The sequence below is a fragment of the Oscarella lobularis genome, chromosome 4, assembly GCF_947507565.1.
Source record: "Oscarella lobularis chromosome 4, ooOscLobu1.1, whole genome shotgun sequence".
NCBI classification, from domain to species: domain Eukaryota; kingdom Metazoa; phylum Porifera; class Homoscleromorpha; order Homosclerophorida; family Oscarellidae; genus Oscarella; species Oscarella lobularis.
Genome location: NC_089178.1, coordinates 1,136,051 through 1,157,917, shown reverse-complemented (window position 1 = coordinate 1,157,917; position 21,867 = coordinate 1,136,051). Strand labels below are relative to the sequence as shown.

Below are 21,867 nucleotides of genomic sequence, written 5' to 3'. Positions count from 1 at the left end.
TGAACTATGCCACAACATGCAATTCGTTTCAACTGCCTCTGATCAAAGGACTCCATTATTTTTATTTCATTTTGTCAAAGTACCAGTAATTTGGGAACGAATACTGACCATTGTCAAGTTGACGTGCGAGTTTTTTCGGTAAGAAGTTTTCTCTTTTGTTCCAGTTTTCGCACCTATTCCAAGCTTTCGTTGAGAAGACTTAATTAAGCATTAATCCCGCACTGTACCTCTGACTGTTTTCTTTTCTTCGACGTCGTTATACGTTTATACAATTTCTTCTTCTTTCTAGACATCATCATTATGGCTAGATCCTTACTCTCGTCGACGGCTTTTTTCTCTGCGTCTGTAGGCTAGAAACACAACCCCGCAAAAGAGTGAGAATAGAATTGACAAAAAAGGCTTTCTGTAGAAACCTGCGAAGGAACGTCTTTCTCGGCTTCAGCTACACATAGACGAAATTGCAGTCAGCCTATTAGAATCATTTTGGCAACTACGGCACCTTCTGCAGATTGAATCGATTCAAAAAAAGTTTCATCAAAAGGTGAAAGATGCGGCGGAAGAAGACCTCCTAAAAAAGACAGCCGCTGCTTCAATCACCATACTATAGTACAGAGAAAACTTGCCAGGAGCATAATCATCAATGAGAACATGTCTGCCCTGATTCACACTATCAAAAATCCACTGAGGTTGAACGTAGCACCTAACGCAGAGTCAACATCATCGTAGAAGCGCGAAGAAGAGACAAACCTCGAAAGATACGTGTGCGATTGAACGGGACGGTCAACGACCTGATGGGTTATTGTCTCGTCGCCTTCTGCGTAACTAGCCCCCACACCGTCCTCGCTGAACCACGAGACTTCGCCTCCAAACGCCCTAAAGATATGTACGTACTCACGCGTCTCAGTACGTACGTAGCTGATTCGTGGAAAAACGCTCGCCTTATAGTGAAAACTAGAACGTCGCGCGGAACTTCTCTTCCCAAAAAAAATTTGCACTTTTCAAACAGCTTCTTTTTCGCTTCCTCCTTTGCTGCTTCTTCTTGACCAGAAGACACCCCCTGGAGAAGAATCACATTAAACTGAAAAATACAGAAATGCTCAATACCTCAGTATCAATTATTTCATCAGGCTCTTCTACAGAATCATTATACAAAATAGGCGCCGGCAACGTAATAGTCTTACCAACGCTTGACTGATGAGTCTGCACTAAGGAATGAGCCAAGGACGCGACTCTCTATGATATAACAGACATAAACGGCTTAGTGATATGCAATTCAAAGAAAGCTTGCCTCCGTTGTCCAGTCCTTTTTAGAGAAGAAGTGATCACTTTCGCCTGTAGAAGTGACTTCCGTTTGTCTCCGCAGCTAGGTAATTAAACATCAAATTTATACGATTAGTTTCAGTACTTCTTCTTACTTGTGGAGGATATCGAATCCCAACGCTGTGATACAGTTTAAAATTGACAAAGCCCAGAAGCGTTCGATAAAACTCCAAAAACGTAAGCATAATGCGCAAATCGACTGTAGACGGGATCTGAAGCGGAGACAGTGATAAACAATGCATAAACAACAAACAGATTCTATATACTATTGGACAGAATTGGTGAGGAACAATCCACGTAATGGGTTGGCTTTGAATCTCAGCTTGAAAATATACGCCTCTGATTGACACAAAGACCTTCTCAAAGAGCGCATGATCAATATGTAAGCACAGCTTTAATTAAGCTCTCTTTCTCACTTTCTTCAGCGTCCTCATTATAATAACATAATGCATAAACTCCACTATATAGTACCACTGACTTCAATTTTCAAAGCCAACGCGTATAACTAACCTGAAAGCGATCTGCACTCTTCAGGAATGCCAGCCTAATAAACGAAACACAATATAGAGAGATGCCTTAACCATAGCATACTACAAATTTAGCATACCACTAAAGGTACAAGACAACCTACGTTTCTATACCAAAGATTAGGCCCAAACCAATACATGCAAAAATTGGTGTGGAATTTGACGACTTTGGAGGAGTCCAGCCAGACAAAGGAGCTCACACTTACCTTTATAAGATCATTATGCGGCAAAACGGCGAAAAGGAAAATCATGCTCAACGCATCGTCCAAATCTCTCAAAGCGTCGACAAACGTCGGATACCTGGCCCGGCAAAATGAATGGAAATCGGCGAAATGACTGAAATCTCTTCCTTCAGTACCGTTCCTTAACAATGTGATCGAGAGTGTAGAAAGGTTGTCGTCGAACGGCGTCGAGTCGTCGCGTCGTGTCGTCGTCGTCGCGATGAACGGCCCGTCGAAATTTCTTCATGAACGCTTTGAAGTCCCGAAATTTGAATAGTATCGGTTCGTGGGCGAGGAATTGGATGTCCTTGACATAGTAGAACGTCTTGTTCGCCGAATTTCCCCGATTGACGACTTTCTTTTTGTGGGGCACGTGCGGATAGATGCCCTTCAGAATGCATAGTCGCCTACGCGACGCATCGCAATAGATCGCGTGTGAGATACGGAGAAATGGGGGTTAGGATTCATACCGAAAATCGGCTAGACTGAGCTGAAGCTTTCTCTGCGCCTGAGTTCTCGACAAAAAGCTTGTCGCTTCGCCACTTTGACCCTTAGGTGCACAGTTATTTGAGAGAGCGTTAGATAATGTCTTCGTCCTTGCCTTCTTCTTCTGCTTGCCCATGCTTTACGTAATACGGGCCTTTCGTTCGGGGCTTCTCAAAGAAAATGGCTAGGCGAGTCACTGTAAAGGCCGATGTTACAGAACTGCCGTCACCTACGTCACCGACGGCGGCGCAGAAGCCTCGCGCGGTTAGTTTGCATTGATTTGGCTCTTGTTCTCATTGCGGTCAAGCTCGTCGTCGCGCGTCTAGATGCCGATGAACTTCAAGGACGCCAATCCGCGCGTGTCGTCGCTTATGTTCTGGAGCAGTCGCGGTCGTACGACGTCGGTCGGCAGCGAATACGATCGATCGGTCGAAAGCTACAGTTCGGGTAGACTAGAGAAGCAGTCGAGTTCGGTAAACGCCTCGAAACGTTTTGTTTTCCTCATCTAAAGGCAGTTACTCGGGATCGAGCCTCTCCGAGGACGAAGCATCCCCAAAAGAATGCGAATCTCAGGTGACGATACGTTGTTTCACACGTACCGTACCAATAATAATTTGCTAATTAATTCCATCACTTACTTTGATTGTAGTCGAATTCTCGTGGTTTCTCGGACTTCTGCGTGCGAAATATTCGACAAAGCACGCGCGGTCGACGATTGATTGACAGCGCTGAACGAGGTGCGTACGCATTAAATTGTGTGCCAAGCAGAACAGAAGAAAAATTAAATACCTCTCTGTAAAGAAATGCCGGGAATGATGCTGCTGCGTAAAAACCTTGCAGACGAAAAACCCCTTGAAGGCGCTAGAATTGTGTGCTGTGGTCACGTCAACGCGCAATCCGCAGTATGAGCTGAGTCTCATAGGATGTTTTGTCCTGTATTGGCCCCTCTTGTATAGGTTCTTCTTGAGACTTTGATTACGGCTGGTGCACAGCTACGGGTCTGCTCATGCAACATCAATACTACGAATGTTAGTTATTTAGAGAGATGGGTATATACTTGCCTTTGGATTCTGTAGAATCGAGTTGCTGCTGCGTTGGCCGAGTCCGGTGTATCTATTTTTGCTTGGAGACAGCAATCGGAGGAAGATTTCTGGTGGTGCATTGAGAAGTGTATTTTTGCACCGAATTGGCAACCGTCCATGGTGAGAACCTGAGCAATTCTTCTCTCTCTCTTCCTTCAAAGTCTTTCTCCAGATTCTCGATGACGGTGGAGATGCGACCGATGTCATGTTCACGCGTTTCAACGGGACTTTTAACTTGATAAAGGGCATTGTAGAAGAGAGCATCACCGGTGTACATCGGTGGGTGAAATGCTTTTTTCTCACGTTGAGAATCATCTCGATTTCTTCCTTCTCAGACTCTATCAATTGGCACAAAAGCACAAGCTCAGCGTCCCAGCAATGAATGTACACGATTCCGTTACCAAGGTTCATCCGCTACCAGTTTTTCTAGCATTTAACTCATCGCGTCAATTTTAGACTAAATTTGACAACTATTACTACTGCAGGGAGTCCGTTATTGATAGGTAAGTAACGCTACGCGGCTTACCCTCTAATCCTGAAACGAAAATTCTTCCTCGAAGCATCAAGAAAACAACCGGAATGATGTTCGGAGGAAAGCAAGTTCTAGTTTGTGGCTATGGCGAGGTTTATAAATCACACACTCGTGCCTTCTAAATGGATGTGATTTAGCCCTTTTCTTCCATAGGTTGGAAAGGGTTGCTGTGATGCTCTCAAGGGACTTGGTTGTGTTATATACGTCACTGAAGTTGATCCAATCTGTGCTCTTCAAGCTTGGTTTGTCCAATGAAAAGCGCTTCGTTGCTTATTTTCTTCCTCTGTCAGCATGAACGGGTTTAAAGTCGTTGCTATTGGAGACGTCATTGCAACGGTTGATATCGTCATAACGGCAACAGGTGAACTTTTTCAGATGGATAAAGTAAAAGTATGCATTGTCCAATTTTTCCCCAGGAGGTAAAGACGTTGTGACCCGCTGGCATCTTGATAAAATGAAAACCGGCGCAGTTCTGTGCAATATGGGACAGTCTTTCAATGAAATTGACATGGTAATGCTATTTCCCCCCACTGTGCCATTTTATGATCCATCGTTCTCCTCCCTAGGATTACCTCAAACAATTACCCGTAGAAAGAGTCCGACCTGAAGTGGCAAACATAATATTTCCAGACGGAAAGAAGATCACCTTCTTAGCTGGAGTAAGACAGTCACGTCATTAACAACGAAACCCACGCACGCTTCATTTAGGGTAGAACGCTCAACTGGAGCGTCTCTGGCCTCCCGCCACTCGTTGTCAGCATCACGAGTGCCACTGAAGTAACCGAAAGAACACTTAGAAATTTTGCATATACCTGTGTCTAAGGTCTTAGCACTGATTGAACTTTGGAAGGCCGCCCCTGGCAGGTACAAGGGCGACGTCTATTTATTGCCAAAGCGGCTTGGTAGGTACAGAAACGCGCCGCATAAATTCTCTCTATTTATTTCCATAGACGAATACGTCGCTCGGCTTCATTTGAATGGATTCGGTGCCAAGCTAACCGAACTGTCCGACGAGCAAGCGAGGCACATCGGCGTTCCCAAAACGGGCCCCTACAAACCTAATTATTACAGATACTGAACTTTTAGTGAGCCCAGATGTCTTCTCCTTTTAAGAGCGATTATCCTCACGATTTCTTTGCGCAAAACGTTCGCGGTAGCACGGCGACGCCGACGCCACCCTGGTGATATACCATGGGCGCCTCTAAACGCCACTCATGGCACTCTTTATCGTACACTTCGACGCTGTTCAGATTCGACAGCCCATTGTAGCCGCCGACTGCGTAGATCCTGTTGCCGAGAACGGCGACGCCGACTCGACTTCGTCGCGTCGTCATCGGCGATAGAGGCATCCATACTCGACTCTTACTGTCGTACACTTCAACGGTATTCAGAAATGACGAGCCATCGTATCTAGAAGAAGAGTTGCAACAGAGGTTCAATCAGGGGAAAAAAAAACGTTTCACCTACCCTCCAACGGCGAAAAGTCGTTTATTGAGAACGGCGACGCCAAGACGGCACCGTTTCGTTTGCATCGACGGCGCCGGTTTCCACTGGTTGTGCTTTGCGTCATATTGTTCGACTGAATTGAATATTGACAGACCGTCGTGACCGCCGAGAACGTGCAGTTGGCCTAGAAAAACACCGGCGCCGGCGGCGCTTCGCGACGTGCTCATTCCCGCAACAAACTTCCACCGATCCGTCTTCACGTCATAGCTGGAAGGAGAGGGGTTCATAATATGTTGTTCTTGCGGTTCCACTCACACTTCAACGCTGCTTAGCGAGGCTGTGCCGTCGTAGCCACCGACGACGAAAATGCGATCGTTCATAGCCGCAGCTGCAACTGCACTTCGTCGCGTGTGCATCGATGCCATTGTCTTCCATTTTCCCGTAGCTGGGTCAAAGCACTCCATACTGTTCAATCTTTGACCACCGTCATAGCCACCTAGTCAAACGAAAATATGCTGTATGATAAGACTAAATCTCTTCCTACTCTACCAATAGCATAAAGCTTTCCATTCAACACAGCCACTCCGACACGACTCCTCATAGAATGCATTGACGCAACCAACGTCCATTCAGCGTCCAGTGGATCCAACCTAAACACAAAAGAAACCGTGCACTTTTCCAAATAGAAGAACTCGTGCCTTTATCAACCGTTCAACGCAATTCATCGATTCCCCAGACGGACTAAGACCGCCGACGGCATAAATGAGCCCGTTCTCCTTGCTGCATCGTCGCGGCACGGTGCGCGGCGTCTGCATTCGCGCGCGACGCTCGGGCACGAGATGATAGTCCTTCGCCTCGTCGAGCAAATCGCGACAGCGCAAGTCGCCGCGTATGAGCGGATCGGGCGCGACGTGATCGAGTAGGTATTGAGGCGAGAGAAGCGGAAGACGCACTTTGGAAAGGACGTCGGGAAGCCACTGTTCGCGTTCATCCAAATCAGCTCGCACCCATCGCATTGCCGCCTCGAAGACCTGCTCCTCAGATCGCACGCGCAATTCCTCGCGTTGAAGTAGGCTAAGTAGGCGATCGGTTGAGAGACGCAGATATTCGTCCGTTGAGGCGACTTCGCCGAAATGCTGATAGATGTATTCGTCGGCCAAGTGAAGTAGATCGGAGCACGTGTACGTGTCGGCGAGCGCTTGTATGCCGAGGCACGTCGACGGGCGCAAAGACGAGTTGAGAAAGTCGACGCACGCCTGCCGAACATTTGTCATTTGAATGAGACTCGCTCCGGCGAGAAGACTGCACACGTTATTCGTCGTCACGCGAATGCTTCCCGTGTAGGCAAACTAGGAATAGAGAGAAACGCAATTAATTAATTAATTAATTAATTAATTAATTAAATAAAAGTAACGTTAAAATAAAATTGTCTTGTGACAATTTTTAGAATTGCCTTGACGTCAGAATAATGACGTCACAATTTTAGCTTATTCTCACGTCGATTAGAGCCGCTAGCGTGTCGGCTTCGACGCCGTGAATCTTCACGACAGACGAACGACTTTCCAGCATGTCGGCGGTAAACATTGCCTTGAAGTAGGGACTGGAAGCGGCGAGTACGGCTCGATGGGCAAAAATTCGCCTTCCGACGCTCGCCGAGTCTTCCGATTCGGCGGCGATTGAGACGTCGCAAAGACTGCCTCTCTCGTTGCGTAAGTCGTTCAGTCGACTTAGAGTCGAATTGGCGTGCTGTTCTTCGACGTAGAGATACTGTCGCGCCGTCGTCTCTTTGCCTTCGGTCATCTCAGATTCAAGAGAAAAACGGCTTCCGGTATGTAGCCCCTTCTGAAGCCTCAGCTCCAACGCATTCCGCCTATATATATAGAAAAACACTAGAAGACGCGTCGGCGGCTCTGCGATAGACGAAAAACACCAGGAAAAGCGATTGCCTTCGCGTGTAAAGCGAGTTGGAAGCTCCCGGATGAAAGTATTTATTTATTTTAATACACACCAAAACTGACATACTGTAGGGGCCCATTGAAAAAAATTCAAACTGATAAACAGTGAAGACTCTGTTGACTCGAGGGAATCCACCTCATCACTTCGCTCGTCTTTTCGGCAGCCGTCTGCAGACGCAGCTGAGTGAGTTCAGTTTCCAGGAGTTGAATATCTGCAACAGCAAACAAAAGTCAATTTCGTTTTTTTCCTTGTCTGCAGCTCACGATGATTCTGTTCACTAAATTGTTCGTCGAACTTCATACTGAGATTTGCAAGTTGGTTCTTCTGCTCTTGAACGCGGCTCTCGTTCAGGGCAAGCTTCTCTTCGAAATCGCGTATCTGTGCTAAATGCGATGCCGTGGTCATATCCTTCTCGTGAATCTCGCTGAACGCTTGCTTCAAGTCGGCTCTAGAGAACGAGAAGATGTTATTAGAGAAGACACAATGTTCAAGGGATCTACTTCATTCTTTCCATCTCGTTCTGCAGATGCTCGACGTACAGTCTCTTGTCTTTAAAGGAGGAAAAAGCGTCGTGATAATCCTTCAATTTCCGACCCAAATAATCTCGCGACTGAAAAACGATTCTTCAGATGCACGCACATAAGAAAACAGGCTTTTTCTCGCACCGTTTTCTCTTCAAGATTTTTCACTTTCGCTCGAAGAACCAAGACGTCGTTGTGCCTCTGTCCGAGCAATTTTTGAAGGCGCCTGATTCGCGTTCTGTCCGCTTCGCTTGAGCCCACGCTCGATTGAAGAAGAGCACCGAGTTGACTCTATGAAAATTGCTAACTCTTGTTCATAATGAGTAAGAAAATGTTACATACTTTCATTTTCTTTAGGTGCTCTCTCGCCACCGAATACGCTTTCTCAGCCACTTCATATTTAACCTTGTAGCTGATCAATTCCTTTTCCGTCTGAAGACGACGATCTTCAACCTGCATAATGCAATAATATCTTCTTTCTTACACGACTATAATATTTACCTCGCTGAATAATGAATTTCCTGACGTCTGTTTGCCAGCCGCCATCTGATTGGCTTTCAGCACTTGAAGCTCGCCCATCAGTTCAACACGCTCCCCCTTCGCGTTGTCCAACTCCTCGCGCCAAGCGATCGCCTGCTGTTCAATCTCAATCCGCTCCTCTTCCAAGCTGCTCATCCTCCGCTTTGCCTGTTCCAACTTTCCAACCAAATCGTCAACTCGTCTCACCGCGGCATTTGCCTCGGCCTCAGCCGCTCGCTTTGCCTCTCTAGCACGTTGCAACGACTCACGCATGGCCCACACCAAAAATAAAAAGAAATCAATAGGAAATAGTATTAATTAAATAATTAATTATTAACTAAAGGCTTTAATTAATTAATCCACGTATCTAGTCCTTACTTCGTTCTCGAGTCCATCGATTCGGCTCATTTGCGCCACTTCGGCTTTCAACTCGTCGATAATCGACTCGCATTTGACAATTCGTTCGCGTAGCTGCCCGTTGACGAGTCGCTCGCGATCGGCGTCGGATCGAATGTCGTCGCGTTCGAGTCGCAGCGCGCGCACGCGCTCCTCCCACTCCCTTTCCGCGCGTCGCGCCGCTTCGGCGTCGGCGCGCTTTCGCGCTGGAGTCGCGTTCGCTTTTTCGTCGAGCAAACGCTCTTTGATGCTCAATTGACGTTTTAAATCGTAGTTCTCTTGCTCTAAACGCTGTGCGAGAGCAATGTGGTGCTCGTCGAAGGGAGAAAGATGCTTGGGACTTACGTCGATTTCGATTGCGAATTCGTTTTGAACTGATGCGAGCTTTTCTTCGAGCTCTTTGTTCTGTTCGAGCACTTGGAGGCCGGCCGTCGCTGCCATGGCAACTTCGGCTTGCTTCTCGTCGAGCTGGCGACGCAGCTCGTCAAGCGCTTCGTCGCCCTCCATGTATTTTCAATTTTAACCACCCCGGATAACTACAAATCCCGGATGCATGTACAATACTTTTATTTGTCTAGTTTTTCCCTACAAAGTCAGCAACTCTTTTAGCAACTTCGCGACTTTTTGTTAAGCAAAAATCGTGGTCTATCTCTTTGGAAGCTCTTTCCACGTGGCAACTTGGAAAACGCTCTGCCATTTTCTCAGGACAATCATTGGGTACCCAACCATCAGATACAGCGTAAAAGAAAACAATTCGATCAGCAAGTCGAGAAATCGTCTGAATCATTTCAGACGACAACTTGACTATGACATTCATTTCACAATGAGCCAAAGTCAAAATTCGTTCAGTCATCTCAGTCCCATGTCCCATCACCATGACTCCATCAACCATATGCTCCAAATCGTCATTTGGAACCCATTTACACCAGCTCATATAGAACTGACAGAGCTGTCGTCGAACAAAATTGGGCAAAAGTGACATGAATTTTGCAAATCCAATAGGCAGCCAGGCGTGTTTTTTAAAGAAAACGTGCTGGCGTTGGCCATTGGGACTCTCGAGCATTCGTTCGACGGTGGGAAAAAGAAGAATGACGTTTGTGACTCGGTCAATGTCGATATGACGAAGTGTTTGGAGAACGAGATAGGCTCCGACTGAATGACCAATCAGAATCAATTTCGATTTGGAATCGAGCTGGGTTTCGATGAATGTGACTTTGAGAAGTGTTTCTTTTTCCAGTGGATTCAATTCGTCATAGGTCGAACCGCCGAATCGACGTCGAATGGACGCCGGATCGACGCTGGCGTGAGTGACGATTTCTGCCGTCTGATGAAGGTGACCGATTGCGTAGACGTTCGCCTTCTGGTTGAATTCGTCGAAAAAGAGAGCGTTGACGAATGGACGATAAAAGTCGAGAATTCCTGGATTCCCAGGCACGATGACAACATTTACTGCAGACGCATCGCTGCATTTCTGAGCGATGAAACCGAGAGGCAGCCGAATGTCCATAATTAGGCGCACGTGATAACCAAGACACGTGATAAAGCTAACGCATGCGTTGATAGAGTCATCGCAGGTCTTTGATTCGCAACACCGAATATGGCGAATATCGCCGTGGCTCGAGTCAAACGAGAATTCAAGGACGTAGTCAAAAGCGAAGAGGTGCCCGTCGCGCGACTCGTCTCCCGCCCAGCGTCTCATACACTCTCATTTCAGGCCATAACGAATCAATTCAAACTCGAACTCATCGACGACTCATTCGTACGCCTCCGAGGCGAAATAGCAGGTAGAAAAACGACGCGTAAAATCCTCCTTCACTACGAATCGCACGCAGGCCCACCGGAGACCCCGTACGAAGGCGGCCGCTTCGAACTCGGCATAACCATACCGGAAACATATCCATTCAATCCCCCGCGCGTGCACTTCGTAACGAAAATCTGGCATCCGAACATCAGTTCAGTAACGGGTGCAATATGCTTGGACATATTAAGAGAACAATGGGCCGCGGCGATGACATTGCGCACCGTTCTCCTCTCGCTCCAGGCGCTCCTTCAGGCGGCCGAGCCGAATGATCCGCAGGACGCCGTCGTTGCGCGACAATACAAGGAGAATCCGGAAGCGTTTCGGCGCACGGCGCGTCACTGGGCGACTGTTTATGCGGGCGCCCCTGGCAACGATCCTGATTGCGATCGCATGATCAAGACGATTATGGATATGGGGTTTAGTCGCGAACAGGCGCGAATTGCGCTTTCGTCTTGCTCGTGGAACGTCCAACGGTCTATTGAGAGTCTTTTTGGATAATTCGGGGCATTGATTTAGTACATGTATGCATACCGGTTAGGGGATTTTTGTGTGGTTAATTGTAGAACGTGTGTAATATTATTCTCTACTTTTCTCTTTTGCCTGTGAATTCGATTGACTTCCCAGCAGTATACATATCATATGGGGTTAACGTCAACTGTAAATATCCGGGCGCTGAATGCACGATGTCTTCTCTTTTTCTATTCGGATTTCTCGTTCTCCTCTCGCTCTCTTCTGCTAACATCTTAAGTAATTCATCATTCGAAGAAGGATTCGGTCATTGGAAGTGCAAAGAAAGGCCGAACCTGTGGAATATCGTCGATCCATCTCCCGAACTCCTATCTATTAGCGTCGAGCGCTCTTCTACGGGTACTAAGTCGTTCCAGATTATAGGAGCGACATCGGGCTCGTCAGAACGAGCAGTATTTGCGTCTCAATTCGTATCGAACGAAAATCTCCGCTCGAAATCGTCTACTAATTCCGCATTGGTCATTGAATGGGCGAGTTTGCGTTTTGGACGAAAAGGGCAGGGCGTTCTGCGCGCCTCTTGAAGGTACACGCCGACGCACACCATCGTTTCCCCAGAGGCTCTGATTGACGTCGATAACCTGATCACGAGAACATGCCTCTTCCCAACCTTCTTCACTACCTTCGCACATGTTCAAGACGAAAACTGATTGGTCAACAGAGAAAACCGACGTCAATCGGCGCGTGCCATGCATCTCCCTTCTACATGAAAGCACGGATATCCGTGACGTGAAGGCGTAGCACCGTCATTTGGCGTTGGGCACTTCCAGTAGAAGGTTGGTTGTGTTGCGCCGAAATAGTCATCGTTAGCATCGTTTGATTATTGATTTGCAGGATGAAGGCTGCCATTTTTGCCATCGAACTCTTTGCTTTGCTGCTTTGCGCACAAGCTTTTTCGGTAACTTGACTCTATCGAGAAAACAATTCTCAGTGTCCTATAGTTTTTTCTCTGCAGCCGTCAAACTTGTACAAACTAGAACTTCCTGAGCGACGTAATTCTGTATAGTGGATAAAGTCTGCGTCATCTAGCGTTGCATGTAGATCCCTGTGATGGACACATTTGCGAGGAAGAATCTGGATATTGTGCAGAAGGAAATTGCATTTGCGTTCTTGATGAAAAAGGAGCTCCCATCTTCGTCCCTACGGAAGGTACGCTCACGTGACATTGTTTCCCCGGCAGATTGTGCGTGATAAGACAGTTTAATGTAATTATCTCTCATTTTAGAGGCTGACCTATATTACACCCGGATTTGCAGGGAACTGTATGTACGCGGCCAGAGGCAGTACGACTGTCGCTGTCGCGAATGCAATGTTGATAAGCATAGGCCCGTGTGTGGCTCCGATGGGCGCAACTACCCTAATTCTTGTCTTCTCCACCGATTCGCCTGTCTGAATGGAAAAAACGTCAAAGTGGCCCACAAGGGACCGTGTCCGACGTCGACGCTGACAACGCCATCACCGAAGTGCCGCGGTCAACTGCCACCCCATCCAAACATTACCGTGTATCTGAACGCTTCGAGGATACTTCAACTGGCAGACACAGTTTCAGAGCTGGTAGAATGTAATCTGCAGCAGATAAAAGACTACTTCATGTTGTTCAGCGGAGGAAGGCGTGTGAAACCAGACAGGTATTACGCTCAAGCCTTCCACGCAATGGAAGTGCTGTCTGCTTTGGAACTTGCTCAATTTACTGAACAACCTGCTGACAAGCTATTTGTTGCACGATATCGTTTATATGATTTGGAAAATTTGCCAAATCAGCCGGCACTGATGCAGTCATACGCTATTGCCAATGCTTTGTCAGCTCTTGAGAGCGTGATAAAGTTTCAGGATTGCTATCAGCATTCGTATTCACAGCTTACCGTCATCAAAAGAGCGTTTGGTGTTCCTGTCTTTTTGCCTTGTGGCGGGAAAGACGTTGAACGAACGCTCTATTTCAACGGTGCTGAGTTGAGGGAAGATCGTTCGCATATTCAATTTTTGGAAAGCAGTCTTCAAATTTTCAATGTTCGCCCCATTGACGAAGGAATGTACACCTGCGTCGTCAGAGATTCCTGTGGCATTAGGAATAGCTCATCTTACCTCAGAGTTATATGTAGGTATACACATACACAAATCGTGCGCAGCCTTCTGAATTTTCTCTTTTAGATCAATTCAATTTTGACAACCACTCAATCGCTTCTGGAGAATATCCTTCCCTTGCCCTCAACAATCTCAACGCTCGCAATCTAACGTTCGCGAATTTCTCCTCGCCCTATCTGGAGCTCGTGAACTCGTCAATAACGAACTTGACGCTGTTGAACGCCACAATTGGCAACATCACGTTTATCAACACGACTATTATAAATGCTTCTCACATAGACACTCGCCTTTTCAATTACAACCTCGTCAATTCAACGCTCATCAACGCGACCCTCCTCAACTTCACGTCGCTGAGCGCACTGAGCATCAACTCCTCGCTGTTCAATTACACGTCAATCAATTCAACGTTCATGAACTCGACGTTCTTGAACGTGTCCGTGGTGAACGCCACCTACATCAACGTGACGGAATTCAACACGACCGCAATCAACATGACCTATCAGAACTCCACCTACTCGAACTTTTCGGTGGTCTTGGCCTCGTTTGTCAACGTCACCGAGATCAACGTGACGTCCGTCAACGTTTCGATGCTGAACGCTTCCTACGCGAACTACACTCAACTGAACTACAGCGTCTTGAATTCGAACTTGACGAACGTGTTGAAGACGAACTTCTCTTCGTTGAATTCGACCTTCTGGAACATCTCGCTGGTGAACGCGACTTTTATTAACTCCACCGAAGTCAACGTGACGTCGTTGAATGTCAACGTTGCAAACTGTTCGTACATCAACCACACGAGGCTCAATTACACAGTCCTTCACTCTCAGCTGGCGAACGTTTCCTTTTTCAATCTCACCTCGATCAACGCGTCGTACATCAACACGACGTACACGAACTGCTCGTGTCTGAACGGAAGCTTCGTCAATGCCACCGAGCTGAACATCACGTCGATTAATGTCACAATGACAAACTGCTCGTTCGTAAACTACAACAGGCTGAACTACACTGTTGTTGGCTCGTTTTTCCTCAACGCGAGCTATGCCAACTACTCGTCCATCAACGGATCCTACTTCAACAGCACGTGGCTGAACGGGTCTTCATTCAACACGACCAACATCAACCAAACGAGGGTCAACATAACGGTTCTGTACCACAATCTGACCTTGTATCAGGACTTGAACGTCACTTCGAAGAACGAGAGCTTTCTTCATTCTCTTTTCGTGAACAGCACCTTCGTCAACGTGACGAGGGCGAATGCGACGTTCCTAAACGTGACCGAGCTGAGCGGAATCTACCTCAATTCGACTTTCATCAATATAACGCACCTCAATCTGACGATGAACAACGTGACGTTGATCAACTGCACCTTCTACAATCACACGTTGATGAACGTCAGCCTTCTGAATATGACTTACGTTAACTCGACGTCGTACAACTGGACGTCGATCAACGTCACGTCGATCAACGAGACGAACGTGAACTTGATCGTGTACAATTACACGGCAATCAACGTTTTGGAGCTGAACCTGACCGCTGTCAACGTTGCGCTGAAGAATAGCACCTACTTGAACAACACCCGACTGAACGCTTCCTTCTCGCACTGTCTGGTTCTCAACTCAACCTACGTCAATTTCATGTCTATCAACGGATCGTACTTGAACTGCACGTGGATGAACACTGCTTCGTTCAACGTGACGAGCATCAATGCGACGAGAGTCAAGGTTACAGATCTGTATCACAACGCCACGTTCTATCAAGACCTCAACGTCTCAGCGGTGAATGAGAGCTATTTGCATAGCTTCTTCCTGAATGCTTCGTTCATTAACGTCACCAGTCGCAATCTGACGATGCAGAACGTTTCGCTGATCAATTCGAGCTTGGCGAACTTTACTGAAATCAACGTCACTCGATTGAACGTGAGTTTGGTCAACGTGACGACGTCCAACTGGTCGTCTATTGATTTGCTCTCGATCAATGCTTCCTCTATTAACGTGACGAACTACAACAACACCGTTATCAACGTGACTTTGTACAATGCGACGTTCTCTAACGTGTCAATGATCAATTGCAGTGCTGTGAACGTTACGTTGGTCAATGTCACTCGCTTCAACATGAGCTTCGTCAACATGACGGTGCAGAATTGGACCTCGATCGATCTGACGTCAATCAATGAAACGAACATCAATGTGTCTCTGTTGAACTACACGGCTATCAATGTTACGCACTACAATCTGACGATGCAGAACGTTTCGCTGATCAATTCGAGCTTGGCGAACTTTACTGAAATCAACGTCACTCGATGGAACGTGAGCCTCGTCAACGTTACGACGTACAACTGGACGTCAATGCACGTCTTGTCTATCAACGGCTCTAGTTTTAACGTGAGCAACTTCAACTACACGTTGATCAACGTGACGATCTTCAATTCAACGTACGGCAACGTATCGATGATCAACTGCAGCGCTGTGAACGTGACGCTGATTAATGCTACGCACTTCAACGCTAGCTACATCAACATGACGGTGCAGAATTGGACCTCGATCAACCTGACGTCGATCAACGAAACGAACATTAACATGTCTCTGTTGAACTACACGGCCATCAATGTTACTCACTACAACCTGACGATGAGGAACGTGTCGTTCATCAACTCAAGCATGCTCAACTTCACCGAGGTCAATACCACTCGATGGAACGTAAGCCTGGTGAACGTTACGACGTACAACTGGACGTCGATTGAAGTTCTCTCAATCAATGGCTCGAGCTTCAACGTGAGCAACTTCAACTACACTCTGATCAACGTGACGATCTTCAATTCAACGTACTCGAACGTATCGATGATCAACTGCAGCGCTGTGAACGTGACGTTGATTAATGCCACTCACTTCAACGCTAGCTACATCAACATGACCGTGCAGAATTGGACGTCCATTAATCTTACGTCGATCAATGAAACGAATATTAACATGTCTCTGTTGAACTACACGGCTATCAATATCACTCACTACAATCTGACGATGAAGAACGTATCGTTCATCAATTCAAGCATACTCAACTTCACTGAGGTTAACACTACTCGTTGGAACGTGAGCCTGGTGAACGTGACGACGTACAACTGGACATCGATTGAAGTTCTCTCAATCAACGGATCGAGTTTCAACGTGAGCAACTTCAACTACACGTTGATCAACGTGACGATCTTCAATTCGACCTACGGAAACGTATCGATGATCAACTGCAGCGCTGTAAACGTGACGTTGATTAATGCCACTCACTTCAACGCTAGCTACATAAACATGACCGTGCAGAATTGGACGTCCATCAATCTGACGTCGATCAATGAAACGAATATTAACATGTCTCTGTTGAACTACACGGCAATCAATATCACTCACTACAATCTGACAATGAAGAACGTATCGTTCATCAATTCAAGCATACTCAACTTCACTGAGGTTAACACCACTCGTTGGAACGTGAGCCTGATGAACGTTACGACGTACAACTGGACGTCGATGCACGTCTTGTCTATCAACGGTTCGAGCTTCAATGTGAGCAACTTCAACTACACGTTGATCAACGTGACGATCTTCAATTCAACGTACTCGAACGTGTCACTGATCAACTGCAGCGCTGTGAATGTGACGTTGATTAATGCTACGCACTTCAACGCTAGCTACATCAACATGACCGTGCAGAATTGGACCTCGATCAATCTGACGTCGATCAATGAAACGAACATTAACATGTCTCTGTTGAACTACACCGCCATCAATGTTACTCACTACAACCTTACGATGAGGAACGTGTCGTTCATCAACTCAAGCATGCTCAACTTCACCGAAGTCAACACCACTCGATGGAACGTAAGCCTCGTCAACGTTACGACGTACAACTGGACGTCGATTGAAGTTCTCTCGATCAACGGCTCCAGTTTCAATGTGAGCAACTTCAACTACACTCTGATCAACGTGACGATCTTCAATTCAACGTACGGCAACGTGTCGATGATCAATTGCAGTGCTGTGAACGTTACGTTGGTCAATGTCACTCGCTTCAACATGAGCTTCGTCAACATGACGGTGCAGAATTGGACTTCGATCAATCTGACGTCGATCAATGAAACGAACATCAATGTGTCTCTGTTGAACTACACGGCTATCAGTGTTACTCACTACAATCTGACGATGAAGAACGTATCGTTCATCAACTCAAGCATGCTCAACTTCACCGAAGTCAACACCACTCGATGGAATGTGAGCCTCGTTAACGTTACAACGTACAACTGGACGTCGATTCAAGTTCTCTCGATCAACGGCTCCAGTTTCAATGTGAGCAACTTCAACTACACTCTGATCAACGTTACCATCTTCAATTCAACGTACGGCAACGTATCGATGATCAACTGCAGCGCTGTGAATGTGACGTTGATTAATGCTACGCACTTCAACGCTAGCTACATCAACATGACCGTGCAGAATTGGACGTCCATCAATCTGACGTCGATCAATGAAACGAACATTAACATGTCTCTGTTGAACTACACGGCCATCAATGTTACTCACTACAATCTGACGATGAAGAACGTATCGTTCATCAACTCAAGCATACTCAACTTCACCGAGGTCAACGCCACTCGATTGAACGTGAGCCTCGTCAACGTTACGACGTACAACTGGACGTCAATGCACGTCTTGTCTATCAACGGCTCTAGTTTTAACGTGAGCAACTTCAACTACACGTTGATCAACGTGACGATCTTCAATTCGACTTACGGAAACGTATCGATGATCAACTGCAGCGCTGTGAACGTGACGTTGATTAATGCTACGCACTTCAACGCTAGCTACATCAACATGACCGTGCAGAATTGGACCTCGATCAACCTGACGTCGATCAACGAAACGAACATTAACATGTCTCTGTTGAACTACACGGCCATCAATGTTACTCACTACAACCTGACGATGAGGAACGTGTCGTTCATCAACTCAAGCATGCTCAACTTCACCGAGGTCAATACCACTCGATGGAACGTAAGCCTGGTGAACGTGACGACGTACAACTGGACGTCGATTGAAGTTCTCTCAATCAATGGCTCGAGCTTCAACGTGAGCAACTTCAACTACACTCTGATCAACGTTACCCTCTTCAATTCAACGTACGGCAACGTATCGATGATCAACTGCAGCGCTGTGAATGTGACGTTGATTAATGCTACGCACTTCAACGCTAGCTACATCAACATGACAGTGCAGAATTGGACCTCGATCAATCTGACGTCAATCAACGAAACGAATATTAACATGTCTCTGTTGAACTACACCGCTATCAATGTTACTCACTACAATCTGACGATGAGGAACGTGTCGTTTATAAACTCTAGCATGCTCAACTTCACTGAGGTTAACACCACTCGATGGAACGTGAGTCTCGTCAACGTTACAACGTACAACTGGACGTCGATTCAAGTTCTCTCGATCAACGGCTCCAGTTTCAATGTGAGCAACTTCAACTACACGTTGATCAACGTTACTATCTTCAATTCAACGTACTCGAACGTATCGATGATCAACTGCAGCGCCGTGAACGTGACGTTGATTAATGCTACGCATTTCAACGCTAGCTATATCAACACGACAGTGCAGAATTGGACCTCAATCAATCTGACGTCGATCAACGAAACGAACATTAACATGTCTCTGTTGAACTACACGGCCATCAATGTTACTCACTACAACCTTACGATGAGGAACGTGTCGTTCATCAACTCAAGCATGCTCAACTTCACCGAGGTCAATACCACTCGATGGAACGTGAGCCTGGTGAACGTTACGACGTACAACTGGACGTCGATTCAAGTTCTCTCGATCAACGGTTCGAGTTTCAACGTGAGCAACTTCAACTACACTCTGATCAACGTGACTATTTTCAATTCGACTTACGGAAACGTATCGATGATCAACTGCAGCGCTGTGAACGTGACGTTGGTGAATGTCACTCGATTCAACGCAAGCTTCATCAACATGACCATGGAGAATTTCACCGCAATCAATCTGACGTCGATCAACGAAACGAGCATCAACGTATCGATGTTGAACTTCACGGCTATCAATATTACTCACTACAATCTGACGATGAAGAATGTGTCGTTCATCAACTCAAGCATACTCAACTTCACCGAGGTCAACACCACTCGATGGAACGTGAGCCTCGTCAACGTTACGACGTACAACTGGACGTCAATGCACGTCTTGTCTATCAACGGCTCTAGTTTTAACGTGAGTAACTTCAACTACACGTTGATCAACGTCACTATTGTCAATGCTACGTACTCGAACGTCTCGTTGATCAACAGCACTGCTCTGAACGTCACGCGAATCAACGTCACGTCGTTCAACATGAGCTACATCAACATGACGTCGTGGAATTGGACTTCAATCAATTTGATGTCCATCAATGCCACTCACGTGAACGTGACGTCGTACAACTACACGGCCATCAACGTGACGTGTCACAATTTGACGTTGATGAACGTTTCTTACATCAACTCGACCATGGTCAACTTTACCGAGATCAACGTCACTCGACTGAACCTGAGCCTAGCGAATGTGACGACGTACAACTGGACGTCAATTGGAGTTCTCTCTATCAACACGTCGAACATCAACGTAACGAACTATAACTACATCCTGATCAACGTCTTGTTTGTCAACGCAACGTACTCGAACGTTTCGATGATCAACAGTAGCGTCACAAACATGACTCGCATCAACGCTACGGCGTTTAACATGAGCTACATCAACGTGACCATGGTGAACTATACCTCAATCAATCTGACATCGATCAATGAAACGAACTTCAACCTCGCGATGGTCAACTACACTGGAATCAACATTACGCTTCACAATCTGACGATGACAAACGCATCGATCATCAATTCCACTATGACGAACTTCACCGAAGTGAACGTGACCCGCTTCAACGTGTGCTACGTCAGCACGACGACGCACAATTGGACGTCGACGAATGTCCTGTCGATCAACGGAACGAACGTCAACGTGACGCATCACAACCATACAGCCGTAAATGTCACTCTTCATCGCCTTTCTGCCGTCAACGTGGCGAACTTCTTCTCGACGAAGATCAACACGTTGATCGTTGAAAGCTATCTGAGCAACTTTAGTCTCATCAACGGCACGTCGTTTAATTTCTCCATCGTCAATTCGTCTGCACAGCATCTACGTTTGCACAAAGAGAGCTCGAATCTTTTCAGTCTCATCGGTTCGCGCTTTTTCAATCTGACCGTGTTCAACTCCACTTTCCGAAGGATGATTGTCGCGAATTCGAAGTTCATTCGCACTTCTGTGGAATCGTCGAATCTGCTGAGTCTATCGCTGAGCAACGTCAGTTGTCGTAGCGGCGGGTTCTTCAAGTCGACGATGTCTCTGTCATTTCTCAATAACGTGACCCATTGCATCTGCATATTTGAGGACAATGCGTTGTTCGTTTCAAGGAGCCATGGAACCACCAAGCTTGTCGAGAAGTCACCCCTAGCACAACTGTTTCTACGAGAAGTCGAAGAAAAGTGCACTCTTTTCCTCGAAGTGGTGTCGCTTTCGATCTGTGGGAATCGCGTGCGCTTCTTCCTTCCTCGGTCAAAGTGCTAGCTAAGAACTCATTTTATCGGCGCGCTGCATGGTTTACTTTACCGCCACTTCTTTGTTCTCTGTTAGCATCTTTTCATCCGTACCGTCTACCAGGCGCAGTGCACTTCGGTCTGTGTATACGTAACTGTACGCGCGGGGGAGAATCCGCTAGAGTCGAGAAACAATCGCGTCAGTCGGCTATAGTCCCTCAGCAACCTCCAGAAAGCCAACTGCAATGTCTAATAGCTTCTTGACCTGTTTCTACGTTTGATTGTATGATAATGCGAGCCGCCCCGGTTAATTTCCACCACCTATACCCCTCGCGGTCCTCCATGTACTGTGATACGGACGGTTCTGAATGAAATCGAATGACTCACCACATAAAATGCGCATATATCGCGCGGGAAGAGGCATCTGCTGTCGTCGTTTCCACATCAAGAAGCTCTGTTTCTGTCGTGCGAGTGCACTTTTAATTGAGGCCGGGTGCATACTACTGTAGGCCTAGCTGCCCTGAAGCTCTAGTTGTTGTACAATACTTCTTGGTCTGTTTTGCTGGGCGGAAGCTTTACACGTAAGATTCTATCCACTGATTGACGCCGGATCGAGAAAGTGCATACCAACTATAGCATAATTTTATTGCAGTTTGAAGACTTGCCGACAAATCAAGCCATTCCAGAAAGACGTAATCTTCTTGGCTAGAGTCATATCGAAACGACAAACGGTATTATACGTTTTTATATGTGCACAGTGTGACACGCCGACGAGCACCATCGTTTCCCCAGAGACTCCGTGACGTTGAGATAA

General features: G+C 46.6%; 7 protein-coding genes across 7 annotated transcripts; 3 read left to right on the top strand and 4 right to left on the bottom strand.

Moving 5' to 3' along the window:
• Window positions 1-42: 42 nt before the first annotated feature.
• Window positions 43-2,752, bottom strand: LOC136185632 (pescadillo homolog). Its single transcript, XM_065972800.1, has 18 exons — window positions 2,670-2,752; window positions 2,539-2,618; window positions 2,206-2,475; window positions 2,054-2,147; window positions 1,831-1,864; window positions 1,737-1,780; window positions 1,587-1,676; window positions 1,416-1,532; window positions 1,289-1,363; window positions 1,182-1,233; window positions 1,105-1,133; window positions 939-1,057; window positions 748-873; window positions 624-700; window positions 500-568; window positions 414-442; window positions 228-350; window positions 43-173 (listed from the first exon to the last, which is right to left on the bottom strand). The coding sequence occupies exons 1-18, from the start codon at window positions 2,688-2,690 to the stop codon at window positions 114-116; spliced, it is 1,509 nt and encodes a 502-aa protein (XP_065828872.1). The 5' UTR covers window positions 2,691-2,752; the 3' UTR covers window positions 43-113.
• Window positions 2,710-5,298, top strand: LOC136185631 (S-adenosylhomocysteine hydrolase-like protein 1). Its single transcript, XM_065972798.1, has 18 exons — window positions 2,710-2,818; window positions 2,881-3,001; window positions 3,066-3,127; window positions 3,204-3,291; window positions 3,356-3,456; window positions 3,511-3,582; window positions 3,631-3,756; window positions 3,809-3,915; window positions 3,972-4,041; window positions 4,093-4,139; window positions 4,197-4,260; window positions 4,322-4,410; window positions 4,459-4,529; window positions 4,585-4,679; window positions 4,735-4,827; window positions 4,877-4,945; window positions 4,992-5,070; window positions 5,119-5,298. Exons 1-18 carry the CDS (start codon window positions 2,735-2,737, stop codon window positions 5,244-5,246), a joined length of 1,566 nt encoding a protein of 521 aa, XP_065828870.1. The 5' UTR covers window positions 2,710-2,734; the 3' UTR covers window positions 5,247-5,298.
• Window positions 5,093-7,584, bottom strand: LOC136185630 (kelch-like protein 18). Its single transcript, XM_065972797.1, has 6 exons — window positions 7,112-7,584; window positions 6,323-6,963; window positions 6,164-6,264; window positions 5,930-6,110; window positions 5,636-5,881; window positions 5,093-5,578 (listed from the first exon to the last, which is right to left on the bottom strand). The coding sequence occupies exons 1-6, from the start codon at window positions 7,412-7,414 to the stop codon at window positions 5,293-5,295; spliced, it is 1,758 nt and encodes a 585-aa protein (XP_065828869.1). The 5' UTR covers window positions 7,415-7,584; the 3' UTR covers window positions 5,093-5,292.
• A 9-nt stretch (window positions 7,585-7,593) lies between these two features.
• LOC136185634 (protein Spindly-like) lies at window positions 7,594-9,522 on the bottom strand. The gene is made up of 8 exons (XM_065972803.1): window positions 9,352-9,522; window positions 8,989-9,297; window positions 8,593-8,892; window positions 8,434-8,544; window positions 8,236-8,382; window positions 8,071-8,180; window positions 7,834-8,018; window positions 7,594-7,781 (listed from the first exon to the last, which is right to left on the bottom strand). Exons 1-8 carry the CDS (start codon window positions 9,511-9,513, stop codon window positions 7,660-7,662), a joined length of 1,446 nt encoding a protein of 481 aa, XP_065828875.1. The 5' UTR covers window positions 9,514-9,522; the 3' UTR covers window positions 7,594-7,659.
• A 41-nt stretch (window positions 9,523-9,563) lies between these two features.
• Window positions 9,564-10,571, bottom strand: LOC136185637 (lipid droplet-associated hydrolase-like). The gene has a single exon (XM_065972807.1). The coding sequence runs from the start codon at window positions 10,511-10,513 to the stop codon at window positions 9,581-9,583; it is 933 nt and encodes a 310-aa protein (XP_065828879.1). The 5' UTR covers window positions 10,514-10,571; the 3' UTR covers window positions 9,564-9,580.
• On the top strand, window positions 10,545-11,469 carry LOC136185639 (ubiquitin-conjugating enzyme E2 K-like). Its single transcript, XM_065972809.1, has 3 exons — window positions 10,545-10,666; window positions 10,721-10,790; window positions 10,839-11,469. The coding sequence occupies exons 1-3, from the start codon at window positions 10,604-10,606 to the stop codon at window positions 11,303-11,305; spliced, it is 600 nt and encodes a 199-aa protein (XP_065828881.1). The 5' UTR covers window positions 10,545-10,603; the 3' UTR covers window positions 11,306-11,469.
• Window positions 11,470-12,075: 606 nt separating this feature from the next.
• Window positions 12,076-21,178, top strand: LOC136185623 (protein PF3D7_1417600-like). Its single transcript, XM_065972786.1, has 6 exons — window positions 12,076-12,108; window positions 12,167-12,230; window positions 12,288-12,324; window positions 12,374-12,481; window positions 12,558-13,427; window positions 13,481-21,178. The coding sequence occupies exons 2-6, from the start codon at window positions 12,168-12,170 to the stop codon at window positions 21,082-21,084; spliced, it is 8,682 nt and encodes a 2,893-aa protein (XP_065828858.1). The 5' UTR covers window positions 12,076-12,108; window position 12,167; the 3' UTR covers window positions 21,085-21,178.
• The last annotated feature ends 689 nt before the right edge of the window (window positions 21,179-21,867 follow it).

Coding starts and splice junctions, on each gene's coding strand:
- LOC136185632 (XM_065972800.1), bottom strand. CDS start 2,690: ATGGGCAAGCAGAAGAAGAAG. Junction 2,148..2,205: donor GATCACATTGTTAAGGAACG/GTACTGAAGGAA, acceptor TTGCCGGGCCAG/GTATCCGACGTTTGTCGACG. Junction 1,865..2,053: donor CGCATAATGATCTTATAAAG/GTAAGTGTGAGC, acceptor TTCGTTTATTAG/GCTGGCATTCCTGAAGAGTG.
- LOC136185631 (XM_065972798.1), top strand. CDS start 2,735: ATGGCTAGGCGAGTCACTGTAAAGGCCGATGTTACAGAACTGCCGTCA. Junction 3,292..3,355: donor GATTGACAGCGCTGAACGAG/GTGCGTACGCAT, acceptor CTCTCTGTAAAG/AAATGCCGGGAATGATGCTG. Junction 4,946..4,991: donor GCATCACGAGTGCCACTGAA/GTAACCGAAAGA, acceptor CCTGTGTCTAAG/GTCTTAGCACTGATTGAACT.
- LOC136185630 (XM_065972797.1), bottom strand. CDS start 7,414: ATGACCGAAGGCAAAGAGACGACGGCGCGACAGTATCTCTACGTCGAA. Junction 6,265..6,322: donor TCGATGAATTGCGTTGAACG/GTTGATAAAGGC, acceptor TTTTGTGTTTAG/GTTGGATCCACTGGACGCTG. Junction 6,111..6,163: donor TGGAAAGCTTTATGCTATTG/GTAGAGTAGGAA, acceptor TCGTTTGACTAG/GTGGCTATGACGGTGGTCAA.
- LOC136185634 (XM_065972803.1), bottom strand. CDS start 9,513: ATGGAGGGCGACGAAGCGCTTGACGAGCTGCGTCGCCAGCTCGACGAG. Junction 8,383..8,433: donor AGCACCTAAAGAAAATGAAA/GTATGTAACATT, acceptor CAATTTTCATAG/AGTCAACTCGGTGCTCTTCT. Junction 7,782..7,833: donor ATTTAGTGAACAGAATCATC/GTGAGCTGCAGA, acceptor TTGCTGTTGCAG/ATATTCAACTCCTGGAAACT.
- LOC136185637 (XM_065972807.1), bottom strand. CDS start 10,513: ATGGACATTCGGCTGCCTCTCGGTTTCATCGCTCAGAAATGCAGCGAT.
- LOC136185639 (XM_065972809.1), top strand. CDS start 10,604: ATGGCGAATATCGCCGTGGCTCGAGTCAAACGAGAATTCAAGGACGTA. Junction 10,667..10,720: donor ACGTAGTCAAAAGCGAAGAG/GTGCCCGTCGCG, acceptor CTCTCATTTCAG/GCCATAACGAATCAATTCAA. Junction 10,791..10,838: donor CCTCCGAGGCGAAATAGCAG/GTAGAAAAACGA, acceptor AATCGCACGCAG/GCCCACCGGAGACCCCGTAC.
- LOC136185623 (XM_065972786.1), top strand. CDS start 12,168: ATGAAGGCTGCCATTTTTGCCATCGAACTCTTTGCTTTGCTGCTTTGC. Junction 12,231..12,287: donor TTTGCGCACAAGCTTTTTCG/GTAACTTGACTC, acceptor TTTTCTCTGCAG/CCGTCAAACTTGTACAAACT. Junction 13,428..13,480: donor ATCTTACCTCAGAGTTATAT/GTAGGTATACAC, acceptor TTTCTCTTTTAG/ATCAATTCAATTTTGACAAC.